A 24633-nucleotide genomic window follows, 5' to 3' on the forward strand; every position below is an offset into this window, starting at 1 on the left:
CAGAACCAGAACCAGCTTAGGGCTTACCTAGCTAAATAACAGGTAGGACTAGAACCAGCTTAGGGCTTACCTAGCTAAATAACAGGTAAGACCGGAACCAGCTTAGGGCTTACCTAGCTAAATAACAGGTAAGACCAGAACCAGCTTAGGGCTTACCTAGCTAAATAACAGGTAAGACTGGAACCAGCTTAGGGCTTACCTAGCTAAATAACAGGTAAGACTGGAACCAGCTTTGGGCTTACCTAGCTAAATAACAGGTAGGACTGGAACCAGCTTAGGGCTTACCTAGCTAAATAACAGGTAAGACCGGAACCAGTTTAGGGCTTACCTAGCTAAATAACAGGTAGGACCAGAACCAGCTTAGGGCTTACCTAGCTAAATAACAGGTAGGACTGGAACCAGCTTAGGGCTTACCTAGCTAAATAACAGGTAAGACCGGAACCAGCTTAGGGCTTACCTAGCTAAATAACAGGTAGGACCAGAACCAGCTTAGGGCTTACCTAGCTAAATAACAGGTAGGACTGGAACCAGCTTAGTGCCTGCCTAGCTAAATAACAGGTAGGACTGGAACCAGCTTAGGGCTTACCTAGCTAAATAACAGGTAAGACTGGAACCAGCTTAGGGCTTACCTAGCTAAATAACAGGTAAGACCGGAACCAGTTTAGGGCTTACCTAGCTAAATAACAGGTAGGACTGGAACCAGCTTAGGGCTTACCTAGCTAAATAACAGGTAAGACCAGAACCAGCTTAGGGCTTACCTAGTTAAATAACAGGTAAGACCAGAACCAGCTTAGGGCTTACCTAGTTAAATAACAGGTAAGACCGGAACCAGCTTAGGGCTTACCTAGCTAAATAACAGGTAAGACCAGAACCAGCTGAGGGCTTACCTAGCTAAATAACAGGTAAGACCAGAACCAGCTTAGGGCTTACCTAGCTAAATAACAGGTAGGACCAGAACCAGCTTAGGGCTTACCTAGCTAAATAACAGGTAGGACTGGAACCAGCTTAGGGCTTACCTAGCTAAATAACAGGTAGGACCAGAACCAGCTTAGGGCTTACCTAGCTAAATAACAGGTAAGACCAGAACCAGCTGAGGGCTTACCTAGCTAAATAACAGGTAAGACCGGAACCAGCTTAGGGCTTACCTAGCTAAATAACAGGTAGGACCAGAACCAGCTTACGGCTTACCTAGCTAAATAACAGGTAGGACCAGAACCAGCTTACGGCTTACCTAGCTAAATAACAGGTAGGACCAGAACCAGCTTAGGGCTTACCTAGCTAAATAACAGGTAGGACTGGAACCAGCTTAGGGCTTACCTAGCTAAATAACAGGTAGGACCAGAACCAGCTTAGGGCTTACCTAGCTAAATAACAGGTAAGACCAGAACCAGCTGAGGGCTTACCTAGCTAAATAACAGGTAAGACCGGAACCAGCTTAGGGCTTACCTAGTTAAATAACAGGTAAGACTGGAACCAGCTTAGGGCTTACCTAGCTAAATAACAGGTAGGACCAGAACCAGCTTACGGCTTACCTAGCTAAATAACAGGTAAGACTGGAACCAGCTTAGGGTTTACCTAGCTAAATAAGATAGTAATAATCATGAATGCTTTAATAGTTTTATGTCACAGGGTATTAAGAGGTCTGTATTCAGTCTGTCATGTTTTACAGTATTAGATGATGAGTGCAGTTGAGTACAGCAAGGCGTGACTGTACAGTCTCTCTCTGATGGAGGGAGAGATAGAGGGATGGATGGAAGGAGGAACCCTACTGAGAAAGACAGGAAGAGAGGATAATCCCTTTACAGCGGAAGGCTTTAGGCAACATGGGGGGAAGATACAGTGTTCGTCCCAAATGGCGCCCTATTCCCTTTTTATAGTGCACTACTTTTATCCAGGGTCCATAGAGCTCTGGTTAAAAGTAGTGCGCACTAATAGAGAATAGGGTGCCATTTGGAACACAGGCACAGTTCCTCTACTGTCTGTTCAGTAACATTCTGGGTTGGAGCAGAGCCATAGATGTACTATATAGTTCTAAATATAGTATTATACTGCATCTATCCAAGGCTTTGTGTGGGCCGGGGTCATCAGAAGGGCTCACTACTTCCTGATGGACAGGATGTACGCCCTACTCTAGTACAGTGTTAAAACCAGCCACTTCCAACACACTGGTCTGATGCCACATCTGTAAGGAAGGAATTAGTAGCTGAGAGGTTTGGTTGTTTGGATCCGTTCTGATGTGAACCTATGTGGACCTGACCTCGGAAACCCGGGCTTTTCACAGTACTTCCAATAGTGGAGTGATCGAGACAACTGGGTTTTAGAAGGCTGGCAACACTAGACTACTGTAGTCCTCACCCTAATGCTAAACATCCCTCTCTCTCTCTGTCTCTCTCTCTGTCTCTCTCTCTGTCTCTCTCTGTCTCTCTATGTCTCTCTGTCTCTCTGTCTCTGTCTCTGTCTCTCTCTCTCTGTCTCTCTCTCTGTCTCTCTCTCTGTCTCTCTCTCTCTCTCTCTGTCTCTCTCTCTGTCTCTGTCTCTCTCTGTCTCTCTCTGTCTCTCTCTCTCTCTCACCAGGTGTCTCATTGATCATGTGGAATGGTCTGTACACAGCAGAGAAGGCCATTATCCAGTGGACCCTGCTGACCGAGGCCTGTCTCCTGTCTGTCCAGTTCCTGGGTGAGGGATCCGTTGTTCTGTCTTCCATTTACTAACAACACAAACTAACAACTATGCAGTAAGGATGCACTGGGCTTCACCTATTGGTTTATGATTGGAACATGTCATCAGAGTTGTTCTTTACAGACTATCTGTAGGTTACAGGATTGTCCATGATCAGTAACAGTAGTGTCTATGATCAGTTGGTTACAGTAACAGTAGTAGTGTCTATGATCAGTTGGTTACAGTAACAGTAGTAGTGTCTATGATCAGTTGCTTACAGTAACAGTAGTGTCTATGATCAGTTGGTTACAGTAACAGTAGTGTCTATGATCAGTTGGTTACAGTAACAGTAGTGTCTATGATCAGTTGGTTACAGTAACAGTAGTGTCTCTGATCAGTTGGTTACAGTAACAGTAGTGGCTATGATCAGTTGGTTACAGTAACAGTAGTAGTATCTATGATCAGTTGGTTACAGTAACAGTAGTGTCTATTATTAGTTGGTTACAGTAACAGTAGTAGTGTCTATGATCAGTTGGTTACAGTAACAGTAGTAGTGTCTATGATCAGTTGGTTACAGTAACAGTAGTAGTGTCTATGATCAGTTGGTTACAGTAACAGTAGTAGTGTCTATGATCAGTTGGTTACAGTAACAGTAGTGTCTCTGATCAGTTGGTTACAGTAACAGTAGTGTCTATGATCAGTTGGTTACAGTAACAGTAGTGTCTATGATCAGTTGGTTACAGTAACAGTAGTGTCTATGATCAGTTGGTTACAGTAACAGTAGTAGTGTCTATGATCATTTGGTTACAGTAGTAGTGTCTATGATCAGTTGGTTACAGTAACAGTAGTAGTGTCTATGATCAGTTGGTTACAGTAACAGTAGTAGTGTCTATGATCAGTTGGTTACAGTAACAGTAGTGTCTATGATCAGTTGGTTACAGTAACAGTAGTAGTGTCTATGATCAGTTGATTACAGTAACAGTAGTGTCTCTGATCAGTTGGTTACAGTAACAGTAGTGGCTATGATCAGTTGGTTACAGTAACAGTAGTAGTGTCTATGATCAGTTGGTTACAGTAACAGTAGTAGTGTCTATTATTAGTTGGTTACAGTAACAGTAGTAGTGTCTATGATCAGTTGGTTACAGTAACAGTAGTAGTGTCTATGATCAGTTGGTTACAGTAACAGTAGTGTCTATGATCAGTTGGTTACAGTAACAGTAGTGTCTCTGATCAGTTGGTTACAGTAACAGTAGTGTCTATGATCAGTTGGTTACAGTAACAGTAGTAGTGTCTATGATCAGTTGGTTACAGTAACAGTAGTGTCTATGATCAGTTGGTTACAGTAACAGTAGTAGTGTCTATGATCATTTGGTTACAGTAGTAGTGTCTATGATCAGTTGGTTACAGTAACAGTAGTAGTGACTATGATCAGTTGGTTACAGTAACAGTAGTAGTGTCTATGATCAGTTGGTTACAGTAACAGTAGTGTCTATGATCAGTTGGTTACAGTAACAGTAGTAGTGTCTATGATCAGTTGATTACAGTAACAGTAGTGTCTATGATCAGTTGATTACAGTAACAGTAGTAGTGTCTATGATCAGTTGGTTACAGTAGTAGTGTCTATGATCAGTTGGTTACAGTAACAGTAGTAGTGTCTATGATCAGTTGGTTACAGTAACAGTTGTGTCTATGATCAGTTGGTTACAGTAACAGTAGTATTGTCTATGATCAGTTGGTTACAGTAACAGTAGTAGTGTCTATGATCAGTTGATTACAGTAACAGTAGTGTCTATGATCAGTTGATTACAGTAACAGTAGTAGTGTCTATGATCAGTTGGTTACAGTAGTAGTGTCTATGATCAGTTGGTTACAGTAACAGTAGTAGTGTCTATGATCAGTTGGTTACAGTAACAGTTGTGTCTATGATCAGTTAGTTACAGTAACAGTAGTATTGTCTATGATCAGTTGGTTACAGTAACAGTAGTAGCGTCTATGATCAGTTGGTTACAGTAACAGTAGTAGTGTCTATGATCAGTTGGTTACAGTAACAGTAGTAGTGTCTATGATCAGTTGGTTACAGTAACAGTAGTAGTGTCTATGATCAGTTGGTTACAGTAACAGTAGTGTCTATGATCAGTTGGTTACAGTAACAGTAGTATTGTATATGATCAGTTGGTTACAGTAACAGTAGTAGTGTCTATGATCAGTTGGTTACAGTAACAGTAGTAGTGTCTATGATCAGTTGGTTACAGTAACAGTAGTAGTGTCTATGATCAGTTGGTTACAGTAACAGTAGTAGTGTCTATGATCAGTTGGTTACAGTAACAGTAGTAGTGTCTATGATCAGTTGGTTACAGTAACAGTAGTAGTGTCTATGATCAGTTGGTTACAGTAACAGTAGTGTCTATGATCAGTTGGTTACAGTAACAGTAGTAGTGTCTATGATCAGTTGGTTACAGTAACAGTAGTAGTGTCTATGATCAGTTGGTTACAGTAACAGTAGTAGTGTCTATGATCAGTTGGTTACAGTAACAGTAGTAGTGTCTATGATCAGTTGGTTACAGTAACAGTAGTAGTGTCTATGATCAGTTGGTTACAGTAACAGTAGTAGTGTCTATGATCAGTTGGTTACAGTAACAGTAGTAGTGTCTCTGATCAGTTGGTTACAGTAACAGTAGTAGTGTCTATGATCAGTTGGTTACAGTAACAGTAGTAGTGTCTATGATCAGTTGGTTACAGTAACAGTAGTAGTGTCTCTGATCAGTTGGTTACAGTAACAGTAGTGTCTATGATCAGTTGGTTACAGTAACAGTAGTGTCTCTGATCAGTTGGTTACAGTAACAGTAGTGTCTATGATCAGTTGGTTACAGTAACAGTAGTGTCTCTGATCAGTTGGTTACAGTAACAGTAGTGTCTATGATCAGTTGGTTACAGTAACAGTAGTGTCTATGATCAGTTGGTTACAGTAACAGTAGTAGTGTCTATGATCAGTTGGTTACAGTAACAGTAGCCGTGTCTATGATCAGTTGGTTACAGTAACAGTAGTGTCTATGATCAGTTGGTTACAGTAACAGTAGTAGTGTCTATGATCAGTTGGTTACAGTAACAGTAGTAGTGTCTATGATCAGTTGGTTACAGTAACAGTAGTAGTGTCTATGATCAGTTGGTTACAGTAACAGTAGTAGTGTCTATGATCAGTTGGTTACAGTAACAGTAGTAGTGTCTATGATCAGTTGGTTACAGTAACAGTAGTAGTGTCTATGATCAGTTGGTTACAGTAACATTAGTAGTGTCTATGATCAGTTGGTTACAATAACAATAGTGTCTATGATCAGTTGGTTACAGTAACAGTAGTGTCTATGATCAGTTGGTTACAGTAACAGTAGTAGTGTCTATGATCAGTTGGTTACAGTGACAGTAGTAGTGTCTATGATCAGTTGGTTACAGTGACAGTAGTAGTGTCTATGATCAGTTAGTTACAGTAACAGTAGTGTCTATGATCAGTTGGTTACAGTAACAGTAGTAGTGTCTATGATCAGTTGGTTACAATAACAATATTGTCTATGATCAGTTGGTTACAGTAACAGTAGTGTCTATGATCAGTTGGTTACAGTAACAGTAGTAGTGTCTATGATCAGTTGGTTACAGTGACAGTAGTAGTGTCTATGATCAGTTGGTTACAGTAACAGTAGTAGTGTCTATGATCAGTTAGTTACAGTAACAGTAGTGTCTATGATCAGTTGGTTACAGTAACAGTAGTAGTGTCTCTGATCAGTTGGTTACAGTAACAGTAGTAGTGTCTATGATCAGTTGGTTACAGTAACAGTAGTAGTGTCTATGATCAGTTGGTTACAGTAACAGTAGTGTCTATGATCAGTTGGTTACAGTAACAGTAGTAGTGTCTATGATCAGTTGGTTACAGTAACAGTAGTAGTGTCTATGATCAGTTGGTTACAGTAACAGTAGTAGTGTCTATGATCAGTTGGTTACAGTAACAGTAGTAGTGTCTATGATCAGTTGGTTACAGTAACAGTAGTAGTGTCTATGATCAGTTGGTTACAGTAACAGTAGTAGTGTCTATGATCAGTTGGTTACAGTAACAGTAGTAGTGTCTATGATCAGTTGGTTACAGTAACAGTAGTAGTGGCTATGATCAGTTGGTTACAGTAACAGTAGTAGTGTCTATGATCAGTTGGTTACAGTAACAGTAGTAGTGTCTATGATCAGTTGGTTACAGTAACAGTAGTAGTGTCTGATCAGTTGGTTACAGTAACAGTAGTAGTGTCTATGATCAGTTGGTTACAGTAACAGTAGTAGTGTCTGATCAGTTGGTTACAGTAACAGTAGTAGTGTCTATGATCAGTTGGTTACAGTAACAGTAGTAGTGTCTATGATCAGTTGGTTACAGTAACAGTAGTAGTGTCTATGATCAGTTGGTTACAGTAACAGTAGTCGTGTCTATGATCAGTTGGTTACAGTAACAGTAGTCGTGTCTATGATCAGTTGGTTACAGTAACAGTAGTCGTGTCTATGATCAGTTGGTTACAGTAACAGTAGTAGTGTCTATGATCAGTTGGTTACAGTAACAGTAGTAGTGTCTATGATCAGTTGGTTACAGTAACAGTAGTAGTGTCTATGATCAGTTGGTTACAGTAACAGTAGTAGTGTCTATGATCAGTTGGTTACAGTAACAGTAGTAGTGTCTATGATCAGTTGGTTACAGTAACAGTAGTAGTGTCTATGATCAGTTGGTTACAGTAACAGTAGTAGTGTCTATGATCAGTTGGTTACAGTAACAGTAGTAGTGTCTATGATCAGTTGGTTACAGTAACAGTAGTAGTGTCTATGATCAGTTGGTTACAGTAACAGTAGTAGTGTCTCTGATCAGTTGGTTACAGTAACAGTAGTAGTGTCTATGATCAGTTGGTTACAGTAACAGTAGTAGTGTCTATGATCAGTTGGTTACAGTAACAGTAGTAGTGTCTCTGATCAGTTGGTTACAGTAACAGTAGTGTCTATGATCAGTTGGTTACAGTAACAGTAGTGTCTCTGATCAGTTGGTTACAGTAACAGTAGTGTCTATGATCAGTTGGTTACAGTAACAGTAGTGTCTCTGATCAGTTGGTTACAGTAACAGTAGTGTCTATGATCAGTTGGTTACAGTAACAGTAGTGTCTATGATCAGTTGGTTACAGTAACAGTAGTAGTGTCTATGATCAGTTGGTTACAGTAACAGTAGCCGTGTCTATGATCAGTTGGTTACAGTAACAGTAGTAGTGTCTATGATCAGTTGGTTACAGTAACAGTAGTAGTGTCTATGATCAGTTGGTTACAGTAACAGTAGTAGTGTCTATGATCAGTTGGTTACAGTAACAGTAGTAGTGTCTATGATCAGTTGGTTACAGTAACAGTAGTAGTGTCTATGATCAGTTGGTTACAGTAACAGTAGTAGTGTCTATGATCAGTTGGTTACAGTAACAGTAGTAGTGTCTATGATCAGTTGGTTACAGTAACATTAGTAGTGTCTATGATCAGTTGGTTACAATAACAATAGTGTCTATGATCAGTTGGTTACAGTAACAGTAGTGTCTATGATCAGTTGGTTACAGTAACAGTAGTAGTGTCTATGGTCAGTTGGTTACAGTGACAGTAGTAGTGTCTATGATCAGTTGGTTACAGTGACAGTAGTAGTGTCTATGATCAGTTAGTTACAGTAACAGTAGTGTCTATGATCAGTTGGTTACAGTAACAGTAGTAGTGTCTATGATCAGTTGGTTACAATAACAATAGTGTCTATGATCAGTTGGTTACAGTAACAGTAGTGTCTATGATCAGTTGGTTACAGTAACAGTAGTAGTGTCTATGATCAGTTGGTTACAGTGACAGTAGTAGTGTCTATGATCAGTTGGTTACAGTGACAGTAGTAGTGTCTATGATCAGTTAGTTACAGTAACAGTAGTGTCTATGATCAGTTGGTTACAGTAACAGTAGTAGTGTCTCTGATCAGTTGGTTACAGTAACAGTAGTAGTGTCTATGATCAGTTGGTTACAGTAACAGTAGTAGTGTCTATGATCAGTTGGTTACAGTAACAGTAGTGTCTATGATCAGTTGGTTACAGTAACAATAGTGTCTATGATCAGTTGGTTACAGTAACAGTAGTAGTGTCTATGATCAGTTGGTTACAGTAACAGTAGTAGTGTCTATGATCAGTTGGTTACAGTAACAGTAGTAGTGTCTATGATCAGTTGGTTACAGTAACAGTAGTAGTGTCTATGATCAGTTGGTTACAGTAACAGTAGTAGTGTCTATGATCAGTTGGTTACAGTAACAGTAGTAGTGTCTATGATCAGTTGGTTACAGTAACAGTAGTAGTGGCTATGATCAGTTGGTTACAGTAACAGTAGTAGTGTCTATGATCAGTTGGTTACAGTAACAGTAGTAGTGTCTATGATCAGTTGGTTACAGTAACAGTAGTAGTGTCTGATCAGTTGGTTACAGTAACAGTAGTAGTGTCTATGATCAGTTGGTTACAGTAACAGTAGTAGTGTCTATGATCAGTTGGTTACAGTAACAGTAGTAGTGTCTATGATCAGTTGGTTACAGTAACAGTAGTCGTGTCTATGATCAGTTGGTTACAGTAACAGTAGTCGTGTCTATGATCAGTTGGTTACAGTAACAGTAGTAGTGTCTATGATCAGTTGGTTACAGTAACAGTAGTAGTGTCTATGATCAGTTGGTTACAGTAACAGTAGTAGTGTCTATGATCAGTTGGTTACAGTAACAGTAGTAGTGTCTATGATCAGTTGGTTACAGTAACAGTAGTAGTGTCTATGATCAGTTGGTTACAGTAACAGTAGTAGTGTCTATGATCAGTTGGTTACAGTAACAGTAGTAGTGTCTATGATCAGTTGGTTACAGTAACAGTAGTAGTGTCTATGATCAGTTGGTTACAGTAACAGTAGTAGTGTCTGATCAGTTGGTTACAGTAACAGTAGTAGTGTCTATGATCAGTTGGTTACAGTAACAGTAGTAGTGTCTATGATCAGTTGGTTACAGTAACAGTAGTAGTGTCTATGATCAGTTGGTTACAGTAACAGTAGTCGTGTCTATGATCAGTTGGTTACAGTAACAGTAGTCGTGTCTATGATCAGTTGGTTACAGTAACAGTAGTAGTGTCTATGATCAGTTGGTTACAGTAACAGTAGTAGTGTCTATGATCAGTTGGTTACAGTAACAGTAGTAGTGTCTATGATCAGTTGGTTACAGTAACAGTAGTAGTGTCTATGATCAGTTGGTTACAGTAACAGTAGTAGTGTCTATGATCAGTTGGTTACAGTAACAGTAGTAGTGTCTATGATCAGTTGGTTACAGTAACAGTAGTGTCTATGATCAGTTGGTTACAGTAACAGTAGTAGTGTCTATGATCAGTTGGTTACAGTAACAGTAGTAGTGTCTATGATCAGTTGGTTACAGTAACAGTAGTAGTGTCTATGATCAGTTGGTTACAGTAACAGTAGTAGTGTCTATGATCAGTTGGTTACAGTAACAGTAGTAGTGTCTATGATCAGTTGGTTACAGTAACAGTAGTAGTGTCTATGATCAGAGTAGGACTGCTGATCTATCTCTGTTCAGTCCTGCAGTGTCGACGGAAGTGAAGTCTGGGGCTGTATGTACTGTATCAGAGTAGGACTGCTGATCTGGGATCAGTTTAACCTTTTAGGTTGTAATGAATAACATTACATGGACGGGGGGACCAGGAGCCATATGTACTGTATCAGAGTAGGACTGCTGATCTGGGATCAGTTTAACCTTTTAGATTGTAATGAGTAAGATCACAGAGACAACGAGGGATCTGATTCTAGATCAGTAGTCCTGCTCTGAGATGCTTGATATATATGAGCCCGGAAGTGAACTGCAAGATAAGGGTGTTGCCATGAGAAACGGGCAACCAGTGAAGAACAAACACCATTGTAAATACAACCCATATTTATGCTTATTTATGTTCCCTTTTGTACTTTAACTATTTGCACATCGTTACAACACCGTATATAGATATAATATGACATTTTGAAATTCTTTTGGAACTTTTGTGAGTAATGTTTATTGTTCATTTTTGACTGTTTTGTTTATCTATTTCACTTGCTTTGGCAATGTAAACATATGTTTCCCATGACAGTAAAGCCCCTTGAATTGAATTGAGAGTGAAGTTCCGTCTATGGTCAAGATGATCACATATACAGAGCCTTCAGAAAGTATTCAGACCCCTTGACTTTTCTACATTTTGCTACGTTAAAGCCTTATTCTAAAATGGATTAATTAAAAAAATCCTTACCAATCTAAACACAATACCCCATAATGACATCACAATACCCCATAATGACATTACAATACCCCATAATGACATCACAATACCCCATAATGACAAAGCGTAAACAGGTTTTTAGACATTTTTGCAACAAATAAAACTGAAATACATTATTTACATAAGTATTCAGACCCTATGAGACTGTAAATTGATCTCAGGTGCATCTTGTTTCCATTGATCATCGTTGAGATGTTTCTACAACTTGATTGGAGTCCACCTGTGGTAAATTCAGTTGATTGGACATGATTTGGAAAGGCACACACCTGACTATATAAGGTCCCACAGTGGACAGTGCATGTCAGAGCAAAAACCAAGCCATGAGGTCGAGGGAATTGTCCGTAGAGCTCTGAGACAGGATTGTGTCGAGGCACAGATCTGGGGAAGGGTAACAAAACATTTCTGCAGCATTGAAGGTCCCCAAGAACACAGTGGCCTCCATCATTCTAAAATGGAAGAAGTTTGGAACCACCAAGGCTCTTCCTAGAGCTGGCCGCCCGGCCAAACAGCAATCGGTGGAGGGGCCTTGGTCAGGGATGTGACCAAGAACCCGATGGTCACTGACAGAGCTCCAGAGTTCCTCTGTGGAGATGGGAGAACCTTCCAGAAGGACAACTATTTCTGCAGCACTCCACCAATCAGGCCTTTATGGTAGAGTGGCCAGACGGAAGCCACTCCTCAGTAAAAGGCACATGACAGCCCGCTTGGAGTTTGCCAAAAGGCACCTAAAGACTCTCAGACCATGAGAAACAAGATTCTCTGGTCTGATGAAACCAAGATTGAACTCTGGCCTGAATGCCAAGCGTCATGTCTGGAGGAAACCTGGCACCATCCCTACGGTGAAGCATGGTGGTGGCAGCATCATACTGTGGGGAGGATTTTCAGCGGCAGGGACTGGGAGACTAGTCTGGATTGAGGCAAGGATGAACAGAGCAAAGTACAGAGAGATCCTTGATGAAAACCTGCTCCAGAGCGCTCTGGACCTGAGACTGGGGCGAAGGTTCACCATCCAACAGGACAACGACCCTAAGCACACAGCCAAGACAACGTAGGAGGGGCTTCGGGACAAGTCTCTGAATGTCCTTGACTGGCCCAGCCAGAGCCTGGACTTGAACCCGATCTAACATCTCTGGAGAGACCTGAAAATAGCTGTGCAGCGACGCTCCACATCCAACCTGACAGAGCTTGAGAGGATCTGCAGAGAAGAATGGGAGAAACTCCCCAAATACAGGTGTGCCAAACTTGTAGCGTCATACCCAATGAGTCTCGAGGCTGTAATCGCTGCCAAAGGTGCTTCAACAAAGTACTGAGTAAAAGGTCGGAATACTTATGTAAATGTGATATTTCAATTTCTAAAAACCTGTGTTTGCTTTGTCATTATGGGGTATTGTGTGTAGATTGATGAGGGGAAAAAAATATTTAATCCATTTTAGAATAATGCTTTAACATACCAAAATGTGGAAAAAGTCAAGCGGTCTGAATATTTCCGATGGCTCTGTATGAGTACACATATTACATTTGTATAGGCTGCATCCCAGATGTCACCGTGTCCCCTATATCAGTGTTGGGAAACACGCCTAGCGGTTCAAAGCATTGGGCCAGTAAGTGAAAGGCCGCTGATTTATGAATCCCTTAGCCGACTAGGTGTGTGTGCCCTGGAGCAAGGTACTTAACCCGAGTTGTAAAAGGTGTGTGCCCTGGAGCAAGGTACTTAACCCGAGTTGTAAAAGGTGTGTGCCCTGGAGCAAGGTACTTAACCCTAGTTGTAAAAGGTGTGTGCCCTGGAGCAAGGTACTTAACCCGAGTTGTAAAAGGTGTGTGCCCTGGAGCAAGGTACTTAACCCGAGTTGTAAAAGGTGTGTGCCCTGGAGCAAGGTACTTAACCCGAGTTGTAAAAGGTGTGTGCCCTGGAGCAAGGTACTTAACCCGAGTTGTAAAAGGTGTGTGCCCTGGAGCAAGGTACTTAACCCGAGTTGTAAAAGGTGTGTGCCCTGGAGCAAGGTACTTAACCCGAGTTGTAAAAGGTGTGTGCCCTGGAGCAAGGTACTTAACCCTAGTTGTAAAAGGTGTGTGCCCTGGAGCAAGGTACTTAACCCGAGTTGTAAAAGGTGTGTGCCCTGGAGCAAGGTACTTAACCCGAGTTGTAAAAGGTGTGTGCCCTGGAGCAAGGTACTTAACCCGAGTTGTAAAAGGTGTGTGCCCTGAAGCAAGGTACTTAACCCGAGTTGTAAAAGGTGTGTGCCCTGGAGCAAGGTACTTAACCCGAGTTGTAAAAGGTGTGTAGCCCTGGAGCAAGGTACTTAACCCTAGTTGTAAAAGGTGTGTGCCCTTGAGCAAGGTACTTAACCCGAGTTGTAAAAGGTGTGTGCCCTGGAGCAAGGTACTTAACCCTAGTTGTAAAAGGTGTGTGCCCTGGAGCAAGGTACTTAACCCGAGTTGTAAAAGGTGTGTGTCCTGGAGCAAGGTACTTAACCCGAGTTGTAAAAGGTGTGTGTCCTGGAGCAAGGTACTTAACCCGAGTTGTAAAAGGTGTGTGTCCTGGAGCAAGGTACTTAACCCGAGTTGTAAAAGGTGTGTGTCCTGGAGCAAGGTACTTAACCCTAGTTGTAAAAGGTGTGTGTCCTGGAGCAAGGTACTTAACCCGAGTTGTAAAAGGTGTGTGTCCTGGAGCAAGGTACTTAACCCGAGTTGTAAAAGGTGTGTGTCCTGGAGCAAGGTACTTAACCCGAGTTGTAAAAGGTGTGTGTCCTGGAGCAAGGTACTTAACCCTAGTTGTAAAAGGTGTGTGTCCTGGAGCAAGGTACTTAACCCTAGTTGTAAAAGGTGTGTGCCCTGGAGCAAGGTACTTAACCCGAGTTGTAAAAGGTGTGTGCCCTGGAGCAAGGTACTTAACCCGAGTTGTAAAAGGTGTGTGCCCTGGAGCAAGGTACTTAACCCTAGTTGTAAAAGGTGTGTGTCCTGGAGCAAGGTACTTAACCCTAGTTGTAAAAGGTGTGTGTCCTGGAGCAAGGTACTTAACCCGAGTTGTAAAAGGTGTGTGTCCTGGAGCAAGGTACTTAACCCGAGTTGTAAAAGGTGTGTGCCCTGGAGCAAGGTACTTAACCCTAGTTGTAAAAGGTGTGCGCCCTGGAGCAAGGTACTTAACCCGAGTTGTAAAAGGTGTGTGCCCTGGAGCAAGGTACTTAACCCGAGTTGTAAAAGGTGTGTGTCCTGGAGCAAGGTACTTAACCCTAGTTGTAAAAGGTGTGTGTCCTGGAGCAAGGTACTTAACCCGAGTTGTAAAAGGTGTGTGTCCTGGAGCAAGGTACTTAACCCTAGTTGTAAAAGGTGTGTGTCCTGGAGCAAGGTACTTAACCCGAGTTGTAAAAGGTGTGTGTCCTGGAGCAAGGTACTTAACCCGAGTTGTAAAAGGTGTGTGTCCTGGAGCAAGGTACTTAACCCTAGTTGTAAAAGGTGTGTGTCCTGGAGCAAGGTACTTAACCCTAGTTGTAAAAGGTGTGTGCCCTGGAGCAAGGTACTTAACCCGAGTTGTAAAAGGTGTGTGTCCTGGAGCAAGGTACTTAACCCTAGTTGTAAAAGGTGTGTGTCCTGGAGCAAGGTACTTAACCCTAGTTGTAAAAGGTGTGCGCCCTGGAGCAAGGTACTTAACCCGAGTTGTAAAAGGTGTGTGTCCTCTCTCTCATTGCAGTGACCAGCATCACCCTGGTGGAGCTGGGTCTGATGTCAAACTCTGCCATCCTCCTCCTCCTCAGTGAAGTCCTCTTCCTCATCATCACACTCCTCTACTACTACCACCTGGGTCGCAGGACCAAGAAGACCCAGAACCATACACATAGCTCTGATTAGACCCAGAAGACCCAGAACCATAGATCTAGCAGCTCTGATTGGACCCAGAACCATAGATCTAGCAGCTCTGATTAGACCCAGAACCATAGATCTAGCAGCTCTGATTAGACCCAGAACCATAAATATAGTAGCTCTGATTAGACCCAGAACCATAGATATAGCAGCTCTGATTAGACCCAGAACCATAGATGTAGCAGCTCTGATTAGACCCAGAACCATAGATATAGCAGCCCTGATTAGACCCAGAACCATAGATATAGCAGCTCTGATTAGACCCAGAAAACCCAGAACCATAGATATAGCAGCTCTGATTAGACCCAGAACCATAGATATAGCAGCTCTGATTAGACCCAGAACCATAGATATAGCAGCTCTGATTAGACCCAGAACCATAGATCTAACAGCTCTGATTAGACCCAGAAGACCCAGAACCATAAATATAGCAACTCTGATTAGACCCAGAACCATAGATATAGCAGCTCTGATTAGACCCAGAACCATAGATATAGCAGCTCTGATTAGACCCAGAACCATAGATATAGCAGCTCTGATTAGACCCAGAACCATAGATATAGCAGCTCTGATTAGACCTAGAACCATAGATATAGCAGCTCTGATTAGACCCAGAACCATAGATATAGCAGCTCTGATTAGACCCAGAACCATAGATCTAACAGCTCTGATTAGACCCAGAACCATAGATATAGCAGCTCTGATTAGACCCAGAACCATAGATATAGTTCTGATTAGACCCAGAACCATTGATATAGTTCTGATTAGACCCAGAAGACCCAGAACCATAGATATAGCAGCTCTGATTAGACCCAGAACCATAGATATAGCAGCTCTGATTAGACCCAGAACCATAGATATAGCAGCTCTGATTAGACCCAGAAGACCCAGAACCATAGATCTAGCAGCTCTGATTAGACCCAGAACCATAGATCTAGCAGCTCTGATTAGACCCAGAACCATAGATATAGCAGCTCTGATTAGACCCAGAACCATAGATATAGCAGCTCTGATTAGACCCAGAAGACCCAGAACCATAGATATAGCAGCTCTGATTAGACCCAGAACCATAGATATAGCAGCTCTGATTAGACCCAGAAGACCCAGAACCATAGATATAGCAGCTCTGATTAGACCCAGAACCATAGATATAGCAGCTCTGATTAGACCCAGAACCATAAATATAGCAGTTCTGATTAGACCCAGAACCATAGATATAGCAGCTCTGATTAGACCCAGAACCATAGATATAGCAGCCCTGATTAGACCCAGAACCATAGATATAGCAGCTCTGATTAGACCCAGAACCATAGATGTAGCAGCTCTGATTAGACCCAGAACCATAGATATAGCAGCTCTGATTAGACCCAGAACCATAGATATAGCAGTTCTGATTAGACCCAGAACCATAGATATAGCAGCTCTGATTAGACCCAGAACCATAGATATAGCAGCTCTGATTAGACCCAGAACCATAGATATAGTTCTGATTAGACCCAGAACCATAGATATAGCAGCTCTGATTAGACCCAGAACCATAGATCTAACAGCTCTGATTAGACCCAGAACCATAGATATAGCAGCTCTGATTAGACCCAGAAGACCCAGAACCATAGATATAGTTCTGATTAGACCCAGAACCATAGATATAGCAGCTCTGATTAGACCCAGAACCATAGATATAGCAGCTCTGATTAGACCCAGAAGACCCAGAACCATAGATATAGTTCTGATTAGACCCAGAACCATAGATCTAGTTCTGATTAGACCCAGAAGACCCAGAACCATAGACATAGTTCTGATTAGACCCAGAAGACCCAGCACCATAGACATAGTTCTGATTAGACCCAGAACCATAGATATAGCAGTTCTGATTAGACCCAGAAGACCCAGAACCATAGATATAGTTCTGATTAGACCCCCTCTCCCAAAACAGTGTTATAAATATCAATTTGATAGCATGGCTGGTCAGTCCTTGCATCCATAGCTTTGTCTATGAATTTGAGTGTTTACAAATCTCCAACCCCATCCCTCAGCTTTTGACCAAAACAGTGGTGGGGTGGACACTTTGTTATTGTTTGAACTGCAGATTGCCCCTTGACGGTCAGTTAAGATAAAAACCTTGACGGGTTTAGATTGTGGCTCCAAAGCAACACTCCAGTCAACGTGACTGCTTAGTGCTTACCCTGCCCAGATGGCACCCTATACTTACCCTGCCCAGATGGCACCCTATACTTACCCTGCCCAGATGGCACCCTATACTTACCCTGCCCAGATGGCACCTTATACTTACCCTGCCCAGATGGCACCCTATACTTACCCTGCCCAGATGGCACCCTATACTTACCCTGCCCAGATGGCACCCTATACTTACCCTGCCCAGATGGCACCCTATACTTACCCTGCCCAGATGGCACCCTATACTTACCCTGCCCAGATGGCACCCTATACTTACCCTGCCCAGATGGCACCCTATACTTACCCTGCCCAGATGGCACCCTATACTTACCCCACATAGGACTGTTCAGAAGTAGTGCACTATATAGGGAATAGGGCTCTGTTCAGAAGTAGTGCACTATATAGGGAATAATGTCTGGTCTATAGTAGTACCACTATATAGGGCATAATAGGGTGCCATTTTTCATGTACACTTCGATCACAGTTTCATTGAGACTGCCCCAGCCACTTAAATCCATTGTGTTCATAGATAAAGCTCTGGTTTAATTTTTGTTTAGGAAAGAAGCTGTTAAATGTGATTGCCAAAGAAGGTGATTGTATTTTGCAATATGCCACTTGTTATAAAGACATGTCAACACATATTTGCTAGTTACTGAACATGTACCTGCAGAAAGAGAGCAGTGTTGTGTTCAGACTGTGTGTCTCTTCTGTAGATACCAGGTCCCGTGAGTCATGTAGAACTTGTAGAAGCCTGTTTGGGAAACCCTGGGTTAGGGGCAGAACTTGTGTGTAGACAGTGAAACATACTTTAATGGGTTGGGACAAGCGTTGATCATTTGAGTCAGCTGTGTAGTGCTTGGGGGGGCGGAAACCCAAAACGTGCACCTCTTCGGGCCCCCGGGACCGAGTTTGGGAAACCCTGGGTTAGGGGTGGAACTTGTGTGTAGAGAGTGAACATACTTTAACTGGCAGCACAAGATATATATCTTAAGACACACAGCTTTGTCTGTTCATGTAGGTCTGGCTCAGAGAGTGTTGTCTAATGACCTGCTTCATGTAGGTCTGGCTCAGAGAGTGTTGTCTAATGTCCTGCTTCATGTAGGTCTGGCTCAGAGAGTGTTGTCTAATGACCTGCTTCATGTAGGTCTGGCTCAGAGAGTGTTGTCTAATGTCCTGCTGTATGTAGGTCTGGCTCAGAGAGTGTTGTCTAATGACCTGCTTCATGTAGGTCTGGCTCAGAGAGTGTTGTCTAATGTCCTGCTTCATGTAGGTCTGGCTCAGAGAGTGTTGTCTAATGACCTGCTTCATGTAGGTCTGGCTCAGAGAGTGTTGTCTAATGTCCTGCTTCATGTAGGTCTGGCTCAGAGAGTGTTGTCTAATGTCCTGCTTCATGTAGGTCTGGCTCAGAGAGTGTTGTCTAATGTCCTGCTTCATGTAGATCTGGCTCAGAGAGTGTTGTCTAATGTCCTGCTTCATGTAGGTCTGGCTCAGAGAGTGTTGTCTAATGTCCTGCTTTATGTAGGTCTGGGTCATGTTCATATCGGCGCAAAACAGAAGAAAACCCCCCAGAGTGAAACAGTGAGGTACTTACCTGTCCAATAAGAAACGCTCATGTCAGTTTTCCCGTTGCATTCCCTGATGAACACACCGCTGGTTTTGTTCTGTGCTAATATATGTTGTATTAAAGGACCACAACACTGGTTTTGTTCTGTACTAATATATGTTGTATTAAAGGACCACAACACTGGTTTTGTTCTGTACTAATATATGTCGTATTAAAGGACCACAACACTGGTTTTGTTCTGTACTAATATATGTTGTATTAAAGGACCACAACACTGGTTTTGTTCTGTACTAATATATGTGGTATTAAAGGACCACAACACTGGTTTTGTTCTGTACTAATATATGTGGTATTAAAGGACCACAACACTGGTTTTGTTCTGTACTAATATATGTCGTATTAAAGGACCACAACACTGGTTTTGTTCTGTACTAATATATGTTGTATTAAAGGAACACTCCACCTCTTTTGTTTTGTGGGACGACTGAAAAATGTTTTCTGGGAAAATGTGACACGAGGAAAAGGAATCAATCAGGCCAATGTATCATTTTAATACTCTCCCACTGAACAGTTCTTTTCTGTTCAGCAGTGCATCAAAAAGGTAATTTCTTTTAAATCGTGATGTACTTAAGCCTGGGGTCGTGGAAACTGGGCCCGCTGATTTTGCATTGACGTAGAGAGAACATACTAGAAGCATTCTTCAGGAAACAATAGAAGGTTTAGGACACTTTGGGTAACAACGTTGGATCCAACGTGTTTTTTGTTTTTTTAAATCGTTGTGTTTTGACATTTCTACAGAGATGTACTTCTTTTGGTGGGGGGGGTATGGTATCACGTCTGATTTAAAATTTCTCTGAACACCAAGCAATTTGAATATCTCTTATTAGAATAGAGGAAGTTTACTTTCTCTTCATCCAGGCACATCTTTATCTTTCAGTGTATTTGGGACCACGGTGGATTTGTCATCATGAACGGCATCAATGCTTTAGGAAATGTGATTACGTGTTATTTTGTGTCTATTTTAAATGTACATTGTGCATAAATGTATAGACATGCTGTATTGGATTTGTTATTGTATAGACAGACAACAATAAAATGGACTCTTTTTTCCCCCCCCGCTGTTTTTCTTTGAGTGGTCTCGTTATGCCCAGGAGATGCTCTGACTTCTCAAGACTCACAGTTCTTATCTATGCCCAGGAGATGCTCTGACTTCTCAAGACTCACAGTTCTTATCTATGCCCAGGAGATGCTCTGACTTCTCAAGACTCACAGTTCTTATCTATGCCCAGGAGATGCTCTGACTTCTCAAGACTCACAGTTCTTATCTATGCCCAGGAGATGCTCTGACTTCTCAAGACTCACAGTTCTTATCTATGCCCAGGAGATGCTCTGACTTCTCAAGACTCACAGTTCTTATCTCCAAGCTTTTCCTATTGTCTGCTATTCCTGTTTTCTTTAACGTCATCTATTTCTTTCTCAACACGCCACGTCGTTGTGCCCTGCTGTCAGCAGGCCTGTTGTGCAGTAGTTCGCCTCCAGAGGGCGACGTTGATATGTTTAGAGTTACTGTCTGGATGGGTCTCGCTCTCTCACCTCTCCTCCTCTGTATAATGGTCACCTCTCCTTCTCTGTATAATGGTCAACACACTGTCTCACCTCTCCTCTGTATAATGGTCAACACACTGTCTCGCTCTCTCACCTCTCCTCCTCTGTATAATGGTCAACACACTGTCTCACCTCTCCTTCTCTGTATAATGGTCAACACACTGTCTCGCTCTCTCACCTCTCCTCCACTGTATAATGGTCAACACACTGTCTCACCTCTCCTTCTCTGTATAATGGTCAACACACTGTCTCACCTCTCCTCCTCTGTATAATGGTCAACACACTGTCTCGCTCTCTCACCTCCTCTGTATAATGGTCAACACACTGTCTCACCTCTCCTTCTCTGTATAATGGTCAACACACTGTCTCACCTCTCCTTCTCTGTATAATGGTCAACACACTGTCTCGCTCTCTCACCTCCTCTGTATAATGGTCAACACACTGTCTCACCTCTCCTTCTCTGTATAATGGTCAACACACTGTCTCGCTCTCTCACCTCTCCTCCACTGTATAATGGTCAACACACTGTCTCACCTCTCCTTCTCTGTATAATGGTCAACACACTGTCTCACCTCTCCTCCTCTGTATAATGGTCAACACACTGTCTCGCTCTCTCACCTCCTCTGTATAATGGTCAACACACTGTCTCACCTCTCCTTCTCTGTATAATGGTCAACACACTGTCTCACCTCTCCTTCTCTGTATAATGGTCAACACACTGTCTCGCTCTCTCACCTCCTCTGTATAATGGTCAACACACTGTCTCACCTCTCCTTCTCTGTTTAATGGTCAACACACTGTCTCGCTCTCTCACCTTCTCTGTATAATGGTCAACACACTGTCTCGGTCCAGGGGTAATAGAGCAATGACTCCCTCCACCAGCAGTCCAGGGGTAATAAAGCAATGACTCCCTCCACCAGCAGTCCAGGGGTAATAAAGCAGTGACTCCCTCCACCAGCAGTCCAGGGGTAATAAAGCAATGACTCCCTCCACCAGCAGTCCAGGGGTAATAAAGCAATGACTCCCTCCACCAGCAGTCCAGGGGTAATAAAGCAATGATCCCTCCACCAGCAGTCCAGGGGTAATAAAGCAATGACACCTTCCACCAGCAGTCCAGGGGTAATAAAGCAATGACTCCTTCCACCAGCAGTCCAGGGGTAATAAAGCAATGACTCCTTCCACCAGCAGTCCAGGGGTAATATAGCAATGACTCCTTCCACCAGCAGTCCAGGGGTAATATAGCAATGACTCCCTCCACCAGCAGTCCAGGGGTAATAAAGCAATGACTCCCTCCACCAGCAGTCCAGGGGTAATATAGCAATGACTCCCTCCACCAGCAGTCCATATGGGAGGCATCTGTGTCTAGATTCAATAACAACCACAGGCCTCAAGGGCGTGTGTGCGTGCGTTCATCTGTATGTTTTATTATCTGTGTTTCCGGTACAGGAAAGGCCTCTCCTCGCAAAGTAAAGTGTCCTGATGGAACTAAGTGTGTGTGTGTGTGTGTGTGTGTGTGTGTGTGTGTGTGTGTGTGTGTGTGTGTGTGTGTGTGTGTGTGTGTGTGTGTGTGTGTGTGTGCGCGCGCGCGCTCTGTTGGAACTACAGTCACTAATGGAAACGGGGTCATGAGAGGTCAGAGGAAAGGGTTATGTTGTCTCCATCAAGGTTCTTCAAATGACATCACACACATTATGCCCCAGTTCAGAGGTCATTGTTTCACGCATTCTGCCCCAGTTCAGAGGTCATTGTTTCACACATTCTGCCCCAGTTCAGAGGTCATTGTTTCACGCATTCTGCCCCAGTTCAGAGGTCATTGTTTCACACATTCTGCCCCAGTTCAGAGGTCATTGTTTCACACATTCTGCCCCAGTTCAGAGGTCATTGTTTCACACATTCTGCCCCAGTTCATAGGTCATTGTTTCACACATTTTGCCCCAGTTCAGAGGTCATTGTTTCACACATTCTGCCCCAGTTCAGAGGTCATTGTTTCACACATTCTGCCCCAGTTCAGAGGTCATCGTTTCACACATTCTGCCCCAGTTCAGAGGTCATTGTTTCACACATTCTGCCCCAGTTCAGAGGTCATCGTTTCACACATTCTGCCCCAGTTCAGAGGTCGTTGTGTGTCACAGTGTTCTTATATTAGGAACCTTTAAAAAAAAAAAACATTTGTACATTTGTACCGCCCCTTTTTCTCCCCAATTATGATCTTGTCTAGTTGTAACTCCTCAATGGGCTCGGGAGGCGAAGGTCAAGTCATACATCCTCCGAAACATCACCCGCCAAATCACCTTCTTAACACCCGCCCGCTTAACCCGGAAACCAGCCGCACCAATGTGTCGGAAGAAACACTGTTCAACTGACGACCGGGGTCAGCCTGCAGGTGCCCGGCCCGCCACTAGGAGCTGCCAACCCTTCCCTTATCCCAGACGACGCTGGGCCAATTGTGTGCCGCCCTATGGGACACCCGATTGGTTGTGATACAGCCCGGGATCGAACTCGGGTCTGTAGTGACGCCTCTAGACCGCTGCGCCACTCGGGAGGCCCCGGAACGATGTTTTTTAATTCCCGGCATCACAACACTAGACTGTGTGGTAGTATGGTCGTATTTCTGTTCAGTCTCAACAGAAGTTCCCTAGTGGGACAGCAGGGAGAGAAAGGCTGCGTCCTGATTCTCTACCCTTCACCCAAAGTATTCATTTGCACATTTTCTCGCATGGATTTAACAATGGGGGAAACTCCCTCCAGCCAATTCTTCCACCAATGCAATACTTTTAAATCAATGGCAGGAAGTGTGCAAGTGGAGAATCCGGAGTAGTGGGAATGAATACACCACGATCTCTGCCAGTATGATGTCATCAAAGGTCACTGTCACTAGGAGGAGTAAGACATGGAATTCTAGAATGTTAGTAGAACTCTGTTTCTATGAGTAAGACATGGAATTCTAGAATGTTAGTAGAACTCTGTTTCTAGGAGTAAGACATGGAATTCTAGAATGTTAGTAGAACTCTGTTTCTATGAGTAAGACATGGAATTCTAGAATGTTAGTAGAACTCTGTTTCTAGGAGTAAGACATGGAATTCTAGAATGTTAGTAGAACTCTGTAGAACTCTGTTTCTATGAGTAAAACATAGAATTCTAGAATGTTAGTAGAACTCTGTTTCTATGAGTAAGACAGAGAAGGCATAGAGGTCACTTTCAGTTCTGCCCACATATTTTCTATAGGATTGAGGTCAGGGCTTGTGATGGCCACTCCAATACCTTCACTTTGTTGTCCTTAAGCCATTTTGCCACAACTTTGGAAGTATGCTTAGGGTCATTGTCCATTTGGAAGACCCATTTGCAACCAAGCTTTAACTTCCTGACTGATGTCTTGAGATGTTGCTTCAATATATCCACATAATTTTCCTCCCTCATGATGCCATCTATTTTATGAAGTGCACCAAACCCTCCTGCAGCAAAGCACCCCCACAAGATGATGCTGCCACCCCCGTGCTTCACGGTTGGTATGGTGTTCTTCGGCTCGCAAGCCTCCCCCTTTTTCCTACAAACACAACAATGGTCATTATGGCCAAACAGTTCTATTTTTGTTTCATCAGACCAGAGGACATTTCTCCAAAAAGTACAATCTTTGTCCCCATGTGCAGTTGCAAACCGTAGTCTGGCTTTTTTTATGGCAGATTTGGAGCAGTGGCTTCTTCCTTGCTGAGCGGCCTTTCAGATTATGCCCATATAGGACTTTAATCTCTAGGAGACAGAACGTGTCTCCTTCCTGAGCGGTATGACAGCTGCGTGGTCCCATGGTGTTTATACTTGCGTACTATTTTTTGTACAGATGAGCATGGTACCTTCAGGCGTTTGGAAATTGCTCCCAAGGATGAACCAGACTTGTGGAGGTCTACAATTTTATTTCTGAGGTCTTGGCTGATTTCTTTTGATTTTCCCATGATGTCAAGCATAGAGGCACTGAGTTTGAAGGGTGGCCTTGAAATACATCCACAGGTACACCTCCAATGGACTCAAATGATGTCAATTAGCCTATCAGAAGCTTCTAAAGCCATATCATTTTCTGGAATTTTCCAAGCTGTTTAAAGGCACAGTCAACTTAGTGTATGTTTAACTTCTGACCCACTAGAATTGTGATACAGTGAATTTTAAGTGAAATAATCTGTCTGTAAACAATTGTTGGAAAAATGACTTGTGTCATGCACAAAGTAGATGTCCTAACCAACTTGCCAAAACTATAGTTTTTTAACAAGAAATTTGTGGAGTGGTTGAAAAACGAGTTTTAATGACTCCAACCTAAGTGTATGTAAACTTCCGACTTCAACTGTAGAAGTAGTCTCTCATACCAGGCTCCTAAGTTCTCCTCTCCTAGAAGTAGTCTCTCATACCAGACTCCTAAGT

At 42.7% G+C, this 24633-nt stretch overlaps 1 protein-coding gene across 1 annotated transcript in view; it reads left to right on the plus strand.

Annotated features, from left to right (window-relative positions):
• LOC120042933 (tumor protein p53-inducible protein 11-like) overlaps positions 1-14887 on the plus strand; it is a 38559-nt gene extending 23672 nt beyond the window's left edge. Inside the window, exons 5-6 of the mRNA XM_038987696.1 lie at positions 2575-2676; positions 14710-14887. Coding sequence (XP_038843624.1) covers positions 2575-2676; positions 14710-14867 — 260 coding nt within the window. The 3' untranslated portion in view covers positions 14868-14887. The remainder of the gene's footprint in view (positions 1-2574; positions 2677-14709) is intronic.
• The last annotated feature ends 9746 nt before the right edge of the window (positions 14888-24633 follow it).

The sequence above is a fragment of the Salvelinus namaycush genome, unplaced genomic scaffold, assembly GCF_016432855.1.
Source record: "Salvelinus namaycush isolate Seneca unplaced genomic scaffold, SaNama_1.0 Scaffold815, whole genome shotgun sequence".
In the NCBI taxonomy this organism is placed as follows: domain Eukaryota; kingdom Metazoa; phylum Chordata; class Actinopteri; order Salmoniformes; family Salmonidae; genus Salvelinus; species Salvelinus namaycush.